The sequence below is a fragment of the Gobio gobio genome, assembly GCF_949357685.1.
Source record: "Gobio gobio genome assembly, chromosome: 21".
In the NCBI taxonomy this organism is placed as follows: Eukaryota; Metazoa; Chordata; class Actinopteri; order Cypriniformes; family Gobionidae; genus Gobio; species Gobio gobio.
In genome coordinates, this window is record NC_137117.1 from 38,361,398 (window position 1) to 38,376,926 (window position 15,529).

The 15,529-nt window shown below is 40.9% G+C and overlaps 1 protein-coding gene across 5 annotated transcripts in view; it reads right to left on the reverse strand.

Annotated features, from left to right (window-relative positions):
* The window catches only part of rbm10 (RNA binding motif protein 10), a 35,219-nt gene extending 19,845 nt beyond the window's left edge, over window positions 1-15,374 (reverse strand). For 4 of the 5 annotated variants that reach the window (XM_079803003.1, XM_079803001.1, XM_079803002.1 and 1 more), the window contains exons 1-6: window positions 15,290-15,374; window positions 14,663-14,736; window positions 11,439-11,973; window positions 11,025-11,213; window positions 7,125-7,194; window positions 1,485-1,558 (exon numbers count right to left, since the gene is read on the reverse strand). In XM_079803003.1, coding sequence (XP_079659129.1) covers window positions 1,485-1,558; window positions 7,125-7,194; window positions 11,025-11,213; window positions 11,439-11,973; window positions 14,663-14,679 — 885 coding nt within the window. In that variant the 5' untranslated portion in view covers window positions 14,680-14,736; window positions 15,290-15,374. Of the gene's footprint in view, window positions 1-1,484; window positions 1,559-7,124; window positions 7,195-11,024; window positions 11,214-11,438; window positions 11,974-14,662; window positions 14,762-15,289 lie in introns of those variants that run through there. The other variant, XM_079803000.1, reaches the window with a different exon arrangement.
* Between the last annotated feature and the right edge of the window lie 155 nt (window positions 15,375-15,529).

A 15,529-nucleotide genomic window follows, 5' to 3' on the forward strand; every position in this document is an offset into this window, starting at 1 on the left:
TTATTTGGATCAGTTTTTTCCACATGGTCTATCATTTTGGCATCATCAATACAAAAACAAAATTGTGGTCAATTGCTTTTCAAGGCCTTCAAAAAAAATCTTCCTGTCCAAGCGTGTGGTTCTTGATCAGAATAAGCTGAAGTGTGGACCAGAATGCATTCTGATGTTGTTTCCGCAAGGTTTACTTCAGGTACATTGAGAGACCCTCGTTCAGACTATCAGTCCGAATCCGAATTTTTGTGCCTATCCGATTGAAATCCGATCAGATTTAGCAAGTGTGAATATAAATATAATTCACAAATGCGATTTTTACAAATCTGTTTTTGAGCTACATTCATGTTGTTTGAAATCCTATTCAAATCTCCTTTCTGGAAATCCATTTCAGTCTGACGGCTCTGATCGAGTTTGACATGGTTTATGTGACCCTCACAGCATATAAAACAAACTTCAGACGTTGTTATGGGAAGCTGAAAGTCGCTGCAGAAACAAGGTTGTGTTGGTGCAAAATGCAGGACGAGCAGAAAATGATAATATAGGAGACATGTTTTGAATCCGGCGGAGACGACAGCACAGAACAAAAGCCACACATACCAGCCTCCTACGTTTCTGTCCCCGTCTCAGAAGACGCAGTAGTCCTACACATCGTCATGATGTAAATAAGACAACATCTGTATTGCAAACCCCTCTATGTTGCGGCTGTTGTTGTTGTTTTTGGGTTATACCTACCTAAGGCAACATCACTGCCATAGAAACCAATGCAGATATTCCGGAAAATGAAAGAGCGGTATGGGACACACATATCATATCATATCTGAACAGTTGCAATACACAATGTGGACAGGCAATAATTTTGATCAGATTCCAATCGGATACACAAATAAGCGGATCTGGACTGACGGTGTGAACGTAGCCTTAGTGTACCATAAGTTTCTCTGAACAAATATGTCTGCCACAGTATTACATTACTAACTTCTTCCTATCTTTCATGTAAACTAACATACAGTATACAGGTCAGCTAATCTATGAACTCACTGGTAATTTAAAGATGCTCTAGAGGAACATTCTGGTCAAATGCTCATGCTTTCTGAAACCATCGAGTGATTATGACACTTTTCAAAGCCTTGAAGATTCCACTACAGAGACACAAAAAATAGGGCAGGTCTCACACTAGGATTTTACGGCTGCCAAGAGACACTTCGCAGCTAACTGAAAAAGGGAGATGATAAAACACAAACTGAGCTTTCGGAGGGGCGTGAATACTGTTGAACTTATATAAAGCTTAGGGATTTCCATTAAATGCCCAACTAGTAGCACAGTTGAATGTATGTGCTAGACCGACTGCATATTAGAGTGGCAACAGACAGACCTCATTCTTAAGAGATGGCGAAATCTGTGAAATCATAAGGAATCCAGCTGTAAAGGGCATATATATCCATACACGTGTGGTCTTGTAGTGTGTATGTGTGTGTGCAGTGTGAAGTGACCTGGTTGGTCTCCATCCAGTGGCTGGCATCCTGCAAGTGATTAAACTCGACGAAGCCGAATCCTCTGCTCTGACCTGGAGACACAGCCGTCGCCGGGCCACAATGACAGAACAACACAACGCAGTGAGGGTTAGTGTTTTCATATCGACAGAGAGGGAGAAAGAGAGAGAGACAGAGATGGTAGAAAGAGGTATAGCTGTATTCTAACCAATAATCACACTGCTGCCTTTAAACTGCTAGGACTGAGAGATCTTTTCGTCCCCCTGCTATTTACACACAGGGCATTCATTTGAAAATGTGGGTACACACAAAACTATAGGTCTATTAGATTTCTGATGTTTTACCAACAAAACCTAACATCTGAAAACCGTTAACATGCACTGCCATTCACAAGTTCGGGGGTTTAGAAAGTGTCTTATGCTCACCTAGGCTGTTTTTATTTAATCAAATATACAGTTAAAACAGTAATATTGTGAAACATGAAATATATTTTTTCTAACTTTTTTTTGTTTGTTGTAACAATGTAAAAAGTCTTCTTTGTCACTTGATGAATTTAATACATCCTTTCTGAATAAAATAAAATGAATACAAAAAATTGAATCCTACTGATACACACACTATATTGCCAAAAGTATTGGGACACCTAGGCATGCAGACTCGTCTACAAACTTATTTGTGAAAGAATGGGTCGCTCTCAGGAGCTCAGTGAAATTTCCTCACTACTAAATATTCAACGGTCAACTGTTAATGGTATTATAACAAAGTGGAAGCAATTGGGAACAACATAAAAGACCACATAACGACCACAGAGAGGGGTCAGCACATGCTGAGGGTCACAGTGCGCAGAAGTCGCCAACTTTCTGCAGAGTCAACAGCTATAGACCTCCAAACTTCATGTGGCCTTCAGATTAGCTCAAGAACAGTGTGTAGAGCTTTATGGAGAGGGTTTCCATGGCCGAGCAGCTCATCCAAGCCTTACATCACCAAGAGCAATGCAAAGCATGGGATGCAGTGGGGTAAAGCGCGCCGCCACTGGACTCTAGAGCAGTGGAGACGTGTTCTCTGGAGTGACCAATCACGCTTCTCTGTCTGGCAATCCGATGGACGAGTCTGGGTTTGGCAGTTGTCAGGAGAACGGGACTTGCCTGACTTTATTGTGCCAAGTGTAAAGTTTGGTGGAGGGGGCATTATGGTGTGGGGTTGTTTTTAAGGGGTTGGGCTTGGCCCTTTAGTTCCAGTGAAAGGAACTCTTAATGGTTCAGCATACCAAGACATTTTGGACAATTTCAACAGTTTGGGGATGGCCCCTTCCTGTTCCAACATGACTGCACCAGTGCTCAAAGCATCGCTCCATAAAGACATGGATGAGTGAGTTTGGTGTGGAGGAACTTGACTGTCCTGCACAGAGTCCTGACCTCAACCCGATTGAACACCTTTGGGATGAATTAGAGCGGAGACTGAGAGCCAGGCCTTCTCGTCCAACATCAGTGCCTGACCTCAGAAATGAGCTTCTAGAAGAATGGTCAATAATCCCCATAAACACACTCCTAAACCTTGTGGAAAGCCTTCCCAGAAGAGTTGAAGCTGTTAAAGCTGCAAAGGGTGGGCCAACTCCATATTAAACCCTACAGATTAAGAATGGGATGTTATTAAAGTTCATGTGCATGTAAAAGGCAGGCGTCCCAAAACTTTTGACAATATAGTGTATATATATTTAGTAATTGCTTTGCTTTACCTTACAACACTTACATAATTATCTAAAATGTTTTTGGATACTCACTTTTTATGGTTAACGGTCTGAGTCTAATTTATATACAAGTCTAATTAATACCCCAAAACAAATTTTTATGAGGTTTGTCTGAAATCACACCAGACAGTACAGTACAGGTCGATAAAATCAGTCGGCCTGAAATGCCAAAGGACTGTGTTTAACAAACTGCCCACATGGGATATAAGCTGTTTGCATAGTGGACCGCTTGAAATGCAGAAATGCAAACAAAACATAAGCACAATACGTTTCATTACTATAGTTAATTGATTAAAAAAAACATTACATTTGAACGATAACCATTTTAATACGGATTAAATTGACTAACCTCTAAACTACAGTGAATAGCTGTTCCACATGCATTAAAAGTCAATAGCTAAGAACTTTAATCTTCTCTCCAAAATACCTTCATGCCACTGACACATAAACAGGGTGGAAAAAATAAAGGAAACACCTAATAATACATTAATATCAGGGTCTATACAGGAAAACGCCCACCTTTGCCTTTACATCTGGTAATCAGCAAGGGATTTGACCTTATCCTGCTGTTCAGGAAGTCATTCTCAGTTGTATCTCAGCAGGTATTATCACTCTTGGATATGGCAACGGTGTTTGCCTCTTAGGGGGCACCTAAGTCTGCTGTTACATAACTGTGTGTATTACAGCAATCAGACAAAATGAGTCCAATAATGCAGCTGCCTATATCTTTACAGATTATATACAATATTTAACATTTACTGTGATGGGTTTTTCTAATGTAAACCCATTAGAACAGAGACTAAACCTGACTAACCTTTGTAGCTGTCTAAATAAGGCTGTGTTCAAACTTGGCAGGTTTGAGAAAGAGTGCGGTTCTTTTTATTAAGTGCGAACGCCATCCAAACCCTGGTGTGCACTGAACAAGAGAACAGAGATCCCTGAAAAGATGGGTCTCTGTCCGCTTCCACTGGTGCGGTTCGACTGATAAATGAACGCAACAGACCAAAGGCATGTAAACGAACCAAAAACAGGATGTGATGTCACAAGATGTGACCCTAAAAAGGACCCTTTCTCGTGATATTAGTCACGATGTTGCCCAAAAGCTCGGTACAAGCGTCGGAAACAGGCTCCTCGTTTGTGTGTGTGACGGAGGGATTCAGGCCGCTGTTTTATTCCTTTACACATTTTAGAAGCTATTTGAGAGTTCTCAGCTGGTCAAAATACCATCATATGTAGCTATGCACATACAACGGGCACATTTAGCCCAGCACGCAGCATTGTTTTCACAAAATATACGTCATAAAATCTGTTTGGGGTGGGCGATATGTCCAAAATCTATGAGAAATTTTATGATAACGATATACATCACAATATAGTTATTAAGAACAAAGACACAAACGAAATAGACCTAAAAAAAAACTAAAATACTACATAAAATGTATAAAGTACTTTGTCTTTGACATAGGTATGTATATTTAACCGTTCAAGCCCAATTAGGCGGCAAAAAGCACATTTCTCACATGCTCTGTGAGCAGCGGCTTCATGTCGCACGTCTCTCAGACAGCATTGAGAAACACTCTCTCAGAGAGCGTGCGCATACTGAAACGAATCGTCTTTAGCTGCTTCAATTTTTAAACCGCAATGCTTAAAACGTTAAGATTTTGTGACCGTGCAGACAGCAACGCACAGGGAGAGTAACCACGATAGAGATGATAGTACAAAATCTCTACCGGTTGGCAAATTTCTACCGATTAATCGCGTCTGCCGGTATATCGCCCACCCAATGTTGGGGAGAAACTAGTTACATGTAACAGAGTTATGTAATTTAAGTACAAAATAAATGCAACTGTAATCAGTTACAGTTCCTGAGAAAAAAAAAAAAAGTGTAGTTAAATTACAGTTACTTATGAAAATTGTATTGATTACAATGGTTACATCTGAATATTTTCTGTAAAAAGCACAGTGCCTCCTGCCATTTAAAGGCCGTTTAGTGAAGCTATGCTTTTGATTGGCTCTCGTTTGAATTTGCAGAGCACCACGTCTGCCAATTACATCAATCCACATTGCCGCTTAAAGCTTTAGGCTACAACCTGTCTGAGAGTTGACACCATGGCAAGCGACAAAAGGGCATTCCAGTGCTGGAAATTAGAAAAGTAATCAAAAAGTTATCAAATTTAATAATTTACATTACTTTAAAAAAAGTAATTAAAATGGTTACACTACTTATTATATTTTAAAAAGGATAACTTGTAATCTGTAACCCATTACAAAGTAACCGCCCCAACACTGCACCCACCCCTAGAGAACACTACGCGAACCAGGACTAATGCAGAGTTCAGACTGCCCGTTTTTAGCCCCGATTTTGACTCGCCGACAGGTTTTGCGAAATCGCAGACAAATTCCCGAAATCATAGGCAAATCGGTGCTCGTGCACGCGAGTGACAATCACGCAGTGTGAATGATCAAAGACGCGATCAGAGAGAATCACCGATGAGTCGCCGACGCCCGCAAGATATTTGGCGTGCGATTCAAAATCCTGCTGTGTGAAACGAGTTCTGACCGAAATTATCTTGGCAATGACCGACAGCCAATGAGAGAGCAAGATACAGGGCAGCGGGAGGTTCAGGGAGGAGTTATAGACCAGAATATCAGTATTTTAATAGATATATTTACAATTATCAAACAGAATCAAAAGCACAAACATTTTCTTGACTAGCCGCAACTGCAGCACATTGCAAAAGGATTTCTTTACCCTTTTTTAAGGATTTCTAAACTCTCTTTGCAGAACACAATCTTTGCTCTGCCTCCCCAACCATTTCCTCCACAATAATCTTTTTCTTTTTCTAATTTTCACTGCAAATCAGTGCATAGACAATTTGGATCGCAAGTTTTAGCGGCCTATATTTTTAAGAATAATTCCAGTCTCACGCACGTGTGATCACGAGTTGTTTCCTTCACTTCTCGTGTGTGTTTGCTTGTTAAACGTCGTTTACGAACAGGACAGAGTTGTCTGCGATTCTTCCTCTTGTACAGTCATGCAGTGTGAAACCCCCTGTCGCCGATCCATCGTGCAGTGTGAAAAGAGCAGTGATCCGACGAGTTTGAAAATCGTGCAGTGTGAACTCGGCATTAATGTATCATTTTCTTTTTTGGTAAAGACCAAAAGAACCGAAATACCAGAGTGAACACACCCTAAATGGCCTGAAAGAAAAGAAACGCTTTTAAATGGTGTTTACCTTACTTTGTCCACCCTTTTAGCTGAGGTTACAAAATTCCAAAACCTTTTCATACCCATCAAAAAAGCCCAAAATTGCTCATGTAATGGTCAGCCACACTTAGTATCTTCTCAACACAGCTATTGCAAAATACTTACACAAAACAAGGCGCAAGATCTTCCACAGACTTCAGGACAAGGGCAATCAAAGTGAGATGAGGGATAAGGCTGGAAGGACATGTGAGGCAAGCTTGGCACGTGGAGTAGATGTGTTTTTGCTTGTGTGCCAGTGTATATATTTCTGTTCCGTGTGGATGTATCAAGTGAGTATGTGAATGGTGTCTGGTTAAGAATAGTCTGGCAAGGGGTATGGTAAGAAAATGATCATACACACTACAGAACAGGAAACAATCAGAAGTGATGGCTTAAATGAAAAGATGTGCAGGGGGTTAAGGAAACATACACCTGAATATTTCAAAACACCAGTACTGAGCAGCCTTTTCATTCAACTCAAATACACCAGGAGGAAAGTGAGACAGAAGAGAGAGACTGGACTGAAATAACACACTGAACTAGGCAGACGCAAGAGTGAGCTAAGGCTTGTTATGAAAGGCAGTGGAAGAGAGACTTGGATGTCAGTCTGGGGTACAAAGAAGCCCCCTTGGTAGAGCATGCTTACCCGAAGACTTGTTCCTCATGAGGCGAACTTCCCTGGGGCGCATCCCCTGCTCCTGCAGCAGAGCCCGAATCTAAAGAGCAAACAGCAAACGCTTAACTACACCAGACCTCAAATATGGGATTTGCCCAAAATGGGTATCCTAACTGCTGGATGACTAAATACTCCGGGTTAAATACAAGTAAAGCTCTATCATGTGTAGTATACTGTGTAGTGTTCATTTTGTCAGCTATTTTCTTAAATTAGTCATGGTCCTGTGTAGGGATGGGAATCGAGAACCGGTTTCCCAGAACCAGTCATTTCGCCGATTTCGCTTATCGGTTCCTTATCGGCCTCCGTGCTTGCCATAACTCTAGCCTAGCTTAGCACAACTCTAGCCTAGGGTTGGGTACCGTTCACATTTTAACCGGTATCGGTACCGGTACCCAACGGTACCTTTTTTCGGTACTTTAGGGATTTACATTAATAACCTTATAAGTCATTTATAGAAGTGTTATTGACATTATGCCAGAGCTGCCCTGGTCTCTGTCTGCCATTGTCTGTGATGTTTGTATACTGTAATATTTACTAGATAGTAGGCTACTAGGTACTTCGATTAATTAAAGTTTTGATTATTATTATTACATTTGTGTTAGTATTATTAATTGAGACTTATCTAAATTCTACTGTACAACAGTGATGTATTTGTCATTTGACTTTTATTTTGACGGGTTGCCGTTCCTTTGAGTTTCTGTGTTTATGACGGTAGTTTTTCTCAAATTAAACAGTAAAATGCTCATAAATTGACTCTGGAGATGACGTTCGTGCGTTCATGTCCTCATATGAGACGACAGAGATGGAAACACACGACCGGCATTGTGATAGCGAGCGCGATAGTGAGTGAGTGAGTGTGAGAGAGTGTGTGTGTGTGTGTGTGGTAAACCGCGCTTCTACGGCATTAATTCGCACAGACACGCAGGATTCATATTTAAATAGTCTTTTTGCGGCTTAATATTCACAGACACTAGTCTATATCACCAGATGCATTCTCAGGTACATTTACATTACATTTACATTTATGCATTTGGCAGACGCTTTTATCCAAAGCGACATACATTGCATTCAAGGTACACATTTTACATTTTGTCAGTTCTTGCTTTCCCTGGGAATCGAACCCATGACCTTGGCGTTGCTAGCGCCATGCTCTACAGTTTGAGCTACAGGAAAGCCTGTGTACTAAGACCGATATGGGTAGGAACTATTCTCTCATTCCTGCGTAGGAACTTTGCTGCCGTATCATGAGTGCAGCGGCGCAATGATATTACACAGCGCCTGAAAATAGGCTAACTTCCGCCAACATGACCGTTTACCTCCAGTCAAGCTAGGCTAGAGTAGGGTACCGATTGATTTAATGTGAATCGGTACTCGGCAGAGCATGTAAGCGGAGCGGAGCGGGGAGCGTAGCGGTAATATTTCCTCCAGAGCGGTGAGCGCCTTTCTGAAGATTCCGCTCAACTCGCTCAGCGCCGCTCGCTCAACCCGCTTAACACAGAATGTCCTTTGGTGATTTGCTAGATCTAGAATCTGTGAAATAGCTAAGCAATAGTGGAGCAATAGGTTATGGAGTTCAAATATTGTTTTAATGAAGTTGCGAACCTTATACATAAATGCACAAAGTTGAGAACGAGCAGGGAGAAGAAATTGAAAGGGAGTGTGGAGAGATTGTGAGAGTTAGCTAAGATATTGGAATCTAAAGCGACATTGCCAGAAAGCACGAGGATGTGCTACGCAAACATGGCAGTGCAGCAAAAGGTGAGCTATATATCATTCGATAATAAATTAATAGATAAATAGGTAAGGCACGGTAGGTCTATCGTGTATACGGAGCCCTGCTCGTAACATGCAGACAAAAATATACCATGGCCATTGGCCACAAATTAATATTTCGTTCCCATGAATTAAGAATTCGTTTTCTCATTTCTAAATCGTAGCCACGAATTAAATTCGTTCCCACAACTTCTTAATTCGTTCTCCCTGGTTAAGTAAATCGTGGCCACGTTGAACTAATTCGTTCTCCAATTTTATTAAAACTATAGGGAACGGATTATTACAATGTGGCCACGATCTAATTAAAATGAGGAAACAAATTATTAAAACATGCTGACGGGTGGTAATGAATTGTTAATTCGTTATGCAATCATGGAAAGCACATTTTTTTTGCACTCTGCGCAAAAGTTCAGTTAAGAATTTTGGACTAATAGTTCATTTTAAAACTTTGATCTAGGCCTATAGCCTGTATATTTTTATTTATATAATTAGGCCCATTAATTCGTTTAATTTTACAGCTTTCTTTTTGTACAATTGATATAAGCCAATTTAAATTAATCCTGCGCGCTGCGCAAAAATCAGTTACAAGAATGTGAAATCAATTACAAGAATGTTGGCCTAATAGTTAATTTATTTTTAAAACGTTTGGGGATTTTGTATATTTTTGTTTATATAGCCTACATTTTATTTATATTATTAGGCCCATTTATTCATTTAATTTTACAGCAGTTTGTGTGTACAATGGATGGATATAAGCCAATTTAAATTTTAATCATGGGCGTTGCGCAGAAGTTCACTAATCAAAATTCTGGCCTAATAGTTCATTTACTTTTAAAACTTTTATGTATATTTTTGTTTATATCATTTTTATTTATATTATAAGGCCCATTTATTCGTTTAATTTTACAGGACTTTTTGTGACTAGCCTAATTTGTAATTTGAAATAAAACATTTTTGTTTGAAAAATGTTGTTGTTGCTCAGTTCTTTAGGAGGTAAGGCTGTGGTCTAAGCTAAAAGTGATATACATGTAGATTTTTTTCCTTTTTTGGAGCGAGCGGGGGGGCGATTTGAGTGGAGCCCAAAGCAAACTGCGTTGAGCGCTGAGCGATAATGAGCGGAGCGGCCTGATGTAGCTTTGAGCGGGGGAGCGGAGGGGTGAACAGTTCCGTGAGCGATGAGCGGAGATTCTCACCGCTCCACTCCGCTCATATGCTCTGGTACTCGGTAGTAGCGACGTAATACGGTCGGTGCCCTTAAAAGTACCGAGTTCGGTACCCAACCCTACTCTAGCCTAGCTTGACTGGAGGTAAACGGTCATGTTGGCGGAAGTTAGCCTATTTTCAGGCGCTGTGTAATATCATTGCGCCGCTGCACTCATGATACGGCAGCAAAGTTCCTACGCAGGAATGAGAGAATAGTTCCTACCCATATCGGTCTTAGTACACGATGTAACTATACACATCACAACATGTAAATAGGAAAATGTTGGCGTTATTTTGTCACTTATTGAGCAGTAGGCTAGCTGGAGCCATTTACCTCTAGTCTTTGTGCTAAGCTAGGCTAGCGGGGGATGTGTCAGACAGAGTTATGGCGCGCACGGAGATGAGAATGGTATGTAGGGACTTATCGAACTCTGGGGGATACGGGGAATAAGCTAAAGTCCCAAAAAGTCGGCGTGTTCCTTTATGGAAAACGTGTGCTTTTAGCGGCTCTGATTGGGGCATTTAAATCTGGCAACCGTAAGCATGAAAGCTGTAATGTCTTTAATCTGTAATGTTTTGAGAGACTTGTTTTTATTTTGTCACTACATTTTAGCCTCGTCTTTTTCATCGACAATATTCCATGCTGATATAGTCACAGTCATCTATTAATGACACTGCTGTCGTCTCGTCTTAGTCACGGAAAAAAAAGTCATCAGCGAACATTTTTTGTCATAGATTTCGTTAACGAAATGAACACTAGTTGGAACAAAACCTCTGATTGACATGGGCAAGCTGTGTTTTATCGCATATCGTGACCCGTCTGGTTAGGACACAGTGTATGCCACAGATGTTTGGTTATTGCATTCAAGTCCAAAAATACAAATATTGTCAAACCTCGTTAACAGTTGCATTCGGTGGGAGAATTCTCAGCATGACAACGTTGCTGGGTTTCTGGACCGGCTCTGTATCAGACCTGTAGTCCTGGTCACGGGGTTCTGGCTCCTCCTGGCTCATTTCCATAGCATGCTGGTAGTCTCCATCTCTCATTTTGACCCTAGCTGACTGGACTTGGTCAGGAACACCCTAAATCAGGAAGACAGTCATCCTCCTATATATTACTCTTCTCAATTTTTAATAACCAAGAGAAATGTTAAAATGTTTAGAGAGTAAACAGCAATAAACGGCTAGTAATGGATATTAAGATTTAAGAATTTAAGCAACTGAATCCATTTCAATAGTCAATACCTTTTTCTGTAATCATGATTCATACAAAACTAAAAAGCGTTCCGGAGAGAAAACTGTACTCACTTGTTTGTGCCCAAGATGTCTGGTATATTTGTCTTCCTCAGCCCTCCATTCAGCAGCGTATTCGCCCTGAGAGTTGTGCCGTCCTCTATCTCCGCCCCAGGTGTTGTCCTCCTTTTCTTCACCTTCATCTGGCGTTTGGTCATCCAGGTGCACCTTCTGTCCTGATCTAAATGTCTTCACATCTCTCCTGTGTGCATCGATCTCTGGTTCAAACTCATAATCCTTTTCATCTTGCTGGAATCTTGAGTGGACGATCTGATTTGGGGGACTTTGGAGGAGACCTTTACCAAGTTGGTTGTCTTTGGATCCACGGTTCACCTTTTGGCTGAATCCAGGTCGATTATTCGAGAAATTGCCTGAGGCAAAGTCTCTCGCGCCTTCAAAACTATTGTCCCGCTCGTGCTGTCTTGCATTTGTTAATCTGCTATTCACTCCTAAGCCATTTTCTTGTCCATAGCCACGATAGTCCATGTCCCTGTAGTCGTGATCATCAGAATCTTTCCCATAGCGACCCATGCGGTCACCACGACCGCCCCTATGACATCGGAAAAGAGCAAGATTTAGGCACTCTGCAGTTTAAAGGCGCACCAAGCGATTTCTGAAAATGTAAATCCACACCCACATTTTGTGTATTTATGAGCGAGTCATTGAATCATTCATTCAAACCTTCACTTGTTTCTTACACAAACGCATTGATTCGCTTCAAAGGCCTTTATTGAAGGGGTACTTCAGCGCTGGGAAGACGAATGTGTATTTAAACTGGGTCATAAGTAGAAATGTGAAATTATTTTTTAATTTGGTGCCTTTAGACCGAGAAAAGACGTGGATGAAAGACAACAACTCCCAGAATGCATTTGCTTCGCTGCCCTACAAGCACAGCCACGGTTACTGGTTATTTGTTTTGATCTTCATAATAATACAATAATTTCGTTCAGTTAGAGAATAAACACTACAATTAAAAACTGAACGTGTCTTTTCAATAAAGTGTGAGTGAGCCGAAGGAAAGTCACGGCACAGACGCAGCAGGAGTCAGATTTCATTCATCACGAGAGAAGAGCTGAGGTAAGCGCGGCATCATTCACGGCGAGTGTCCAGTCTGGCACGTTTTCAGATCATGCCTATGGAAGCTTAACTTTCATAGACCCTTTTCACAGACTGTGATGACGCGTTTTAACGGTCATCAATATCGTAAATCCAGCAACATTTTTTGTATTTTAATTTTTTTTTTTTTTGTATGTACACTACATTTATAACACTAATACTTTGTATTGTATTACTTTTGCATCAAATTACAAAAAAACAAGTTGCCGCTGCTGTGAGGGTGTTTCTAATAAGGCAAGGCAAGGCAAGTTTATTTGTATAGCACATTTCATACACAGTGGAAATTCAAAGTGCTTTACACAGAAATGAAGTTAAAATAGTTATAAGTGAATAAAATAAAAATATATATAGTATAATAGTTATAAAAGGAATTAAAAGGAAATAAAAATAAAGATGAAATCCTATCTGGGGTGGAAGAAAATGGAGAGTCAGGTTTACTTTAAAAATATTTGTCAGGTAACTGTGCGTTTAGACAGTACCCTTACAGACAAATCTTCTTGGCCTAACTTGAGGGTGTTCTCTAGATGTTTTACCCGCCAGATAAATAAAGCGTCTATGGGAGTGTTGGTAAAAATTAACATCTTTCTCTCTTTTGACTGCCGTTATCAATCTCACTCTATGTTTTCCCTCTTTTTGAAAGTTGTAAAATCACTATTGTGGAGCTTCTCTTTTGCCATTTGAGCAAATGGGCACACAAAAAATATATTTAATGTATTCTCTCATTCACAACTGCAATAGTTAACCCAACTATGACGACTTCCGCTCTGAGAAACCCGGGAATGTGAAAAGGGTCTATAAGAATTAATTGAAAAGTTGAAACACTCACTTTGCTCTGCACCGCTCAGTTATTAATGCCCGATCCGAGCGGCCGTGCGCATTTACATTCAGTGAGTGAGATCCCACCCCTATGGGCTGGTTGAAAACATGTGGAACTAGCTCCTGCTACTGGCTGTAGTCTCTAGCCAAAATGACGATATTTGCGTCATCTGAGGATTTTTTTCCAGAAATAAAATGTATAATTCTTTTAGCCTGACAAGCCAGACCCACATCAAGATGTTGGGTCTGGGAACTCACCATTGGCAGGGCTCAATCCGAGGGGCGGGATAAACGGTTGGCTTTCAAATTCCCTCTGCACGCAATTGGATAGCGCCATGAGCGCCACAACCAACCAGAAGAAGAAGGTGAAGCCGAGCTAACATTAGTTGATAGACTTTCGCCGTATCCGGTAGGCAAAACTTCGAACATATCTTCTTTTCTTAAGAATGACTTCAGTGGCGTTCTTTGTTCTTTTCTCAAAGAAAAGCTGAACTCCAAGTCTTCCAGAGTCGCAGCCAAAGCCGATTCGAAAGACCGCTGTTCGTCAGCTTCTTTGTTTACGAGAGCCGTCATTATGTTAAGCCCGCCCACCGACTCTACACATCTACACACGCTGTGATTGGCCTGACCAGGTTTTTCCAGCTCTCAGGTCTACTGAGAGTTGCTAGACTACACTCGCGGCAAAATACATTTTCTGCCGCTAGGGTGCGTCTAGATTTCTAGGCTATAATTATCTCGTCTCAGGGGGACATGGGGGGGGGGGGGGGGGAGGGGGGGGGGGGTACGATAATTCGAATATACTACCAGGTTTCTACTGATACAAAGCTTAATGCTAAATCACTGAAGTAACCCTTTAACCCCTGGAGCCGTGTGGAGCCGTTTTATAATGGCTGGATGCACTTTTTTGGGCTTCAAATTTTGGGCTCCCATTCACTACCATTATAAAGCTTTGAAGAGCCAGAATTTTTTTTTTTTAAATATAACTCTATGACATTCTTCTTTCAGACGAATACAATCATAAACCTAGAATGGCTTGAGGGCGAGGAAATCATGGGGTAATTTTCATTTTTGGGTGAACTATCCCTTTAAATATATACTTCCCAGTATGCATTTACATACCTACAATCTTTTGTAAATAAAATAGCAGCATGTACAAGCCATTAGACAATGAACTTACCGTGCTTGACAGCATGAGGTTATGCAATAAGGTCAGAAAACGTATGCATGAATCCATCCAGTGGTTAAATGCAAATTAGCATTAAAAACAGAAGATAATACACTGCAGGGCTGAAGGGCTTTTGACCTACCTCCTCTCATAATCCATGTTTCAGTGCAAATCGACAGAAACGCCCACTTTTTCCTCTGCCAGACTCATTTGCAACTGTTGAGAAAATATGTAATGATCAACCCTCACATTTATTTATTTTTTAAAAAGCATAAAAACATGGAGATCGTGTTGACTTTTAAGCTGTTTCTAAGCTGCCAAGCACACGAGCAGGAAGGACACATTAGGTGTGTATGAATTGGCCAGTGCCAAAAACTCGTTTGCCTGTCGTTTCTTGTAGCCTTTACGCCATTTGGGGAAAAAACTACAAAAGGGTATAAAAATGCGGCTGTCAGAAATCATATCCAATATTTTCTGCAGAGCTGTTGAGTCCTGCAGATGCTAAACTGCGTCTGACACTAATCTAACCTGAAAAAATATATCAAATAAATACATAAACAACAACCGTCAGTTAAATCTCTACCTATGCGTAACCAAAAAAATAGCATGTGCAAAGCATATGCTTAATAAAGCTGCGTGTGTGACAGCTTCAGTCCAGAGGGCACGGACGCCAAACAAACCCAGCACACCCAGACAAACGTCCAGCTACGCAGAACTTTTAAACGACAGTACTTTAATTGCATATTAATAACAACATGAAGTCATTTACCTCTGTTACAGCAGCAGCGTCACAAGCACCGAAACTGATATCATACAGTGCGTGACGCCTCTGTGTAAGATGGCCTCGGTCCGGTGGGCGGGGACTGAGCTCTCACGCTGATTGGCTGAAAGCACACTATCACACAAACGCATGTGTGTGTTAGATAAGGTAACTATGCCAGTAGTGAACATGCAAACATGTTGTTCGTTGCATTTCTTTTCTAAAATACTATACTGCACGTTGGGATCA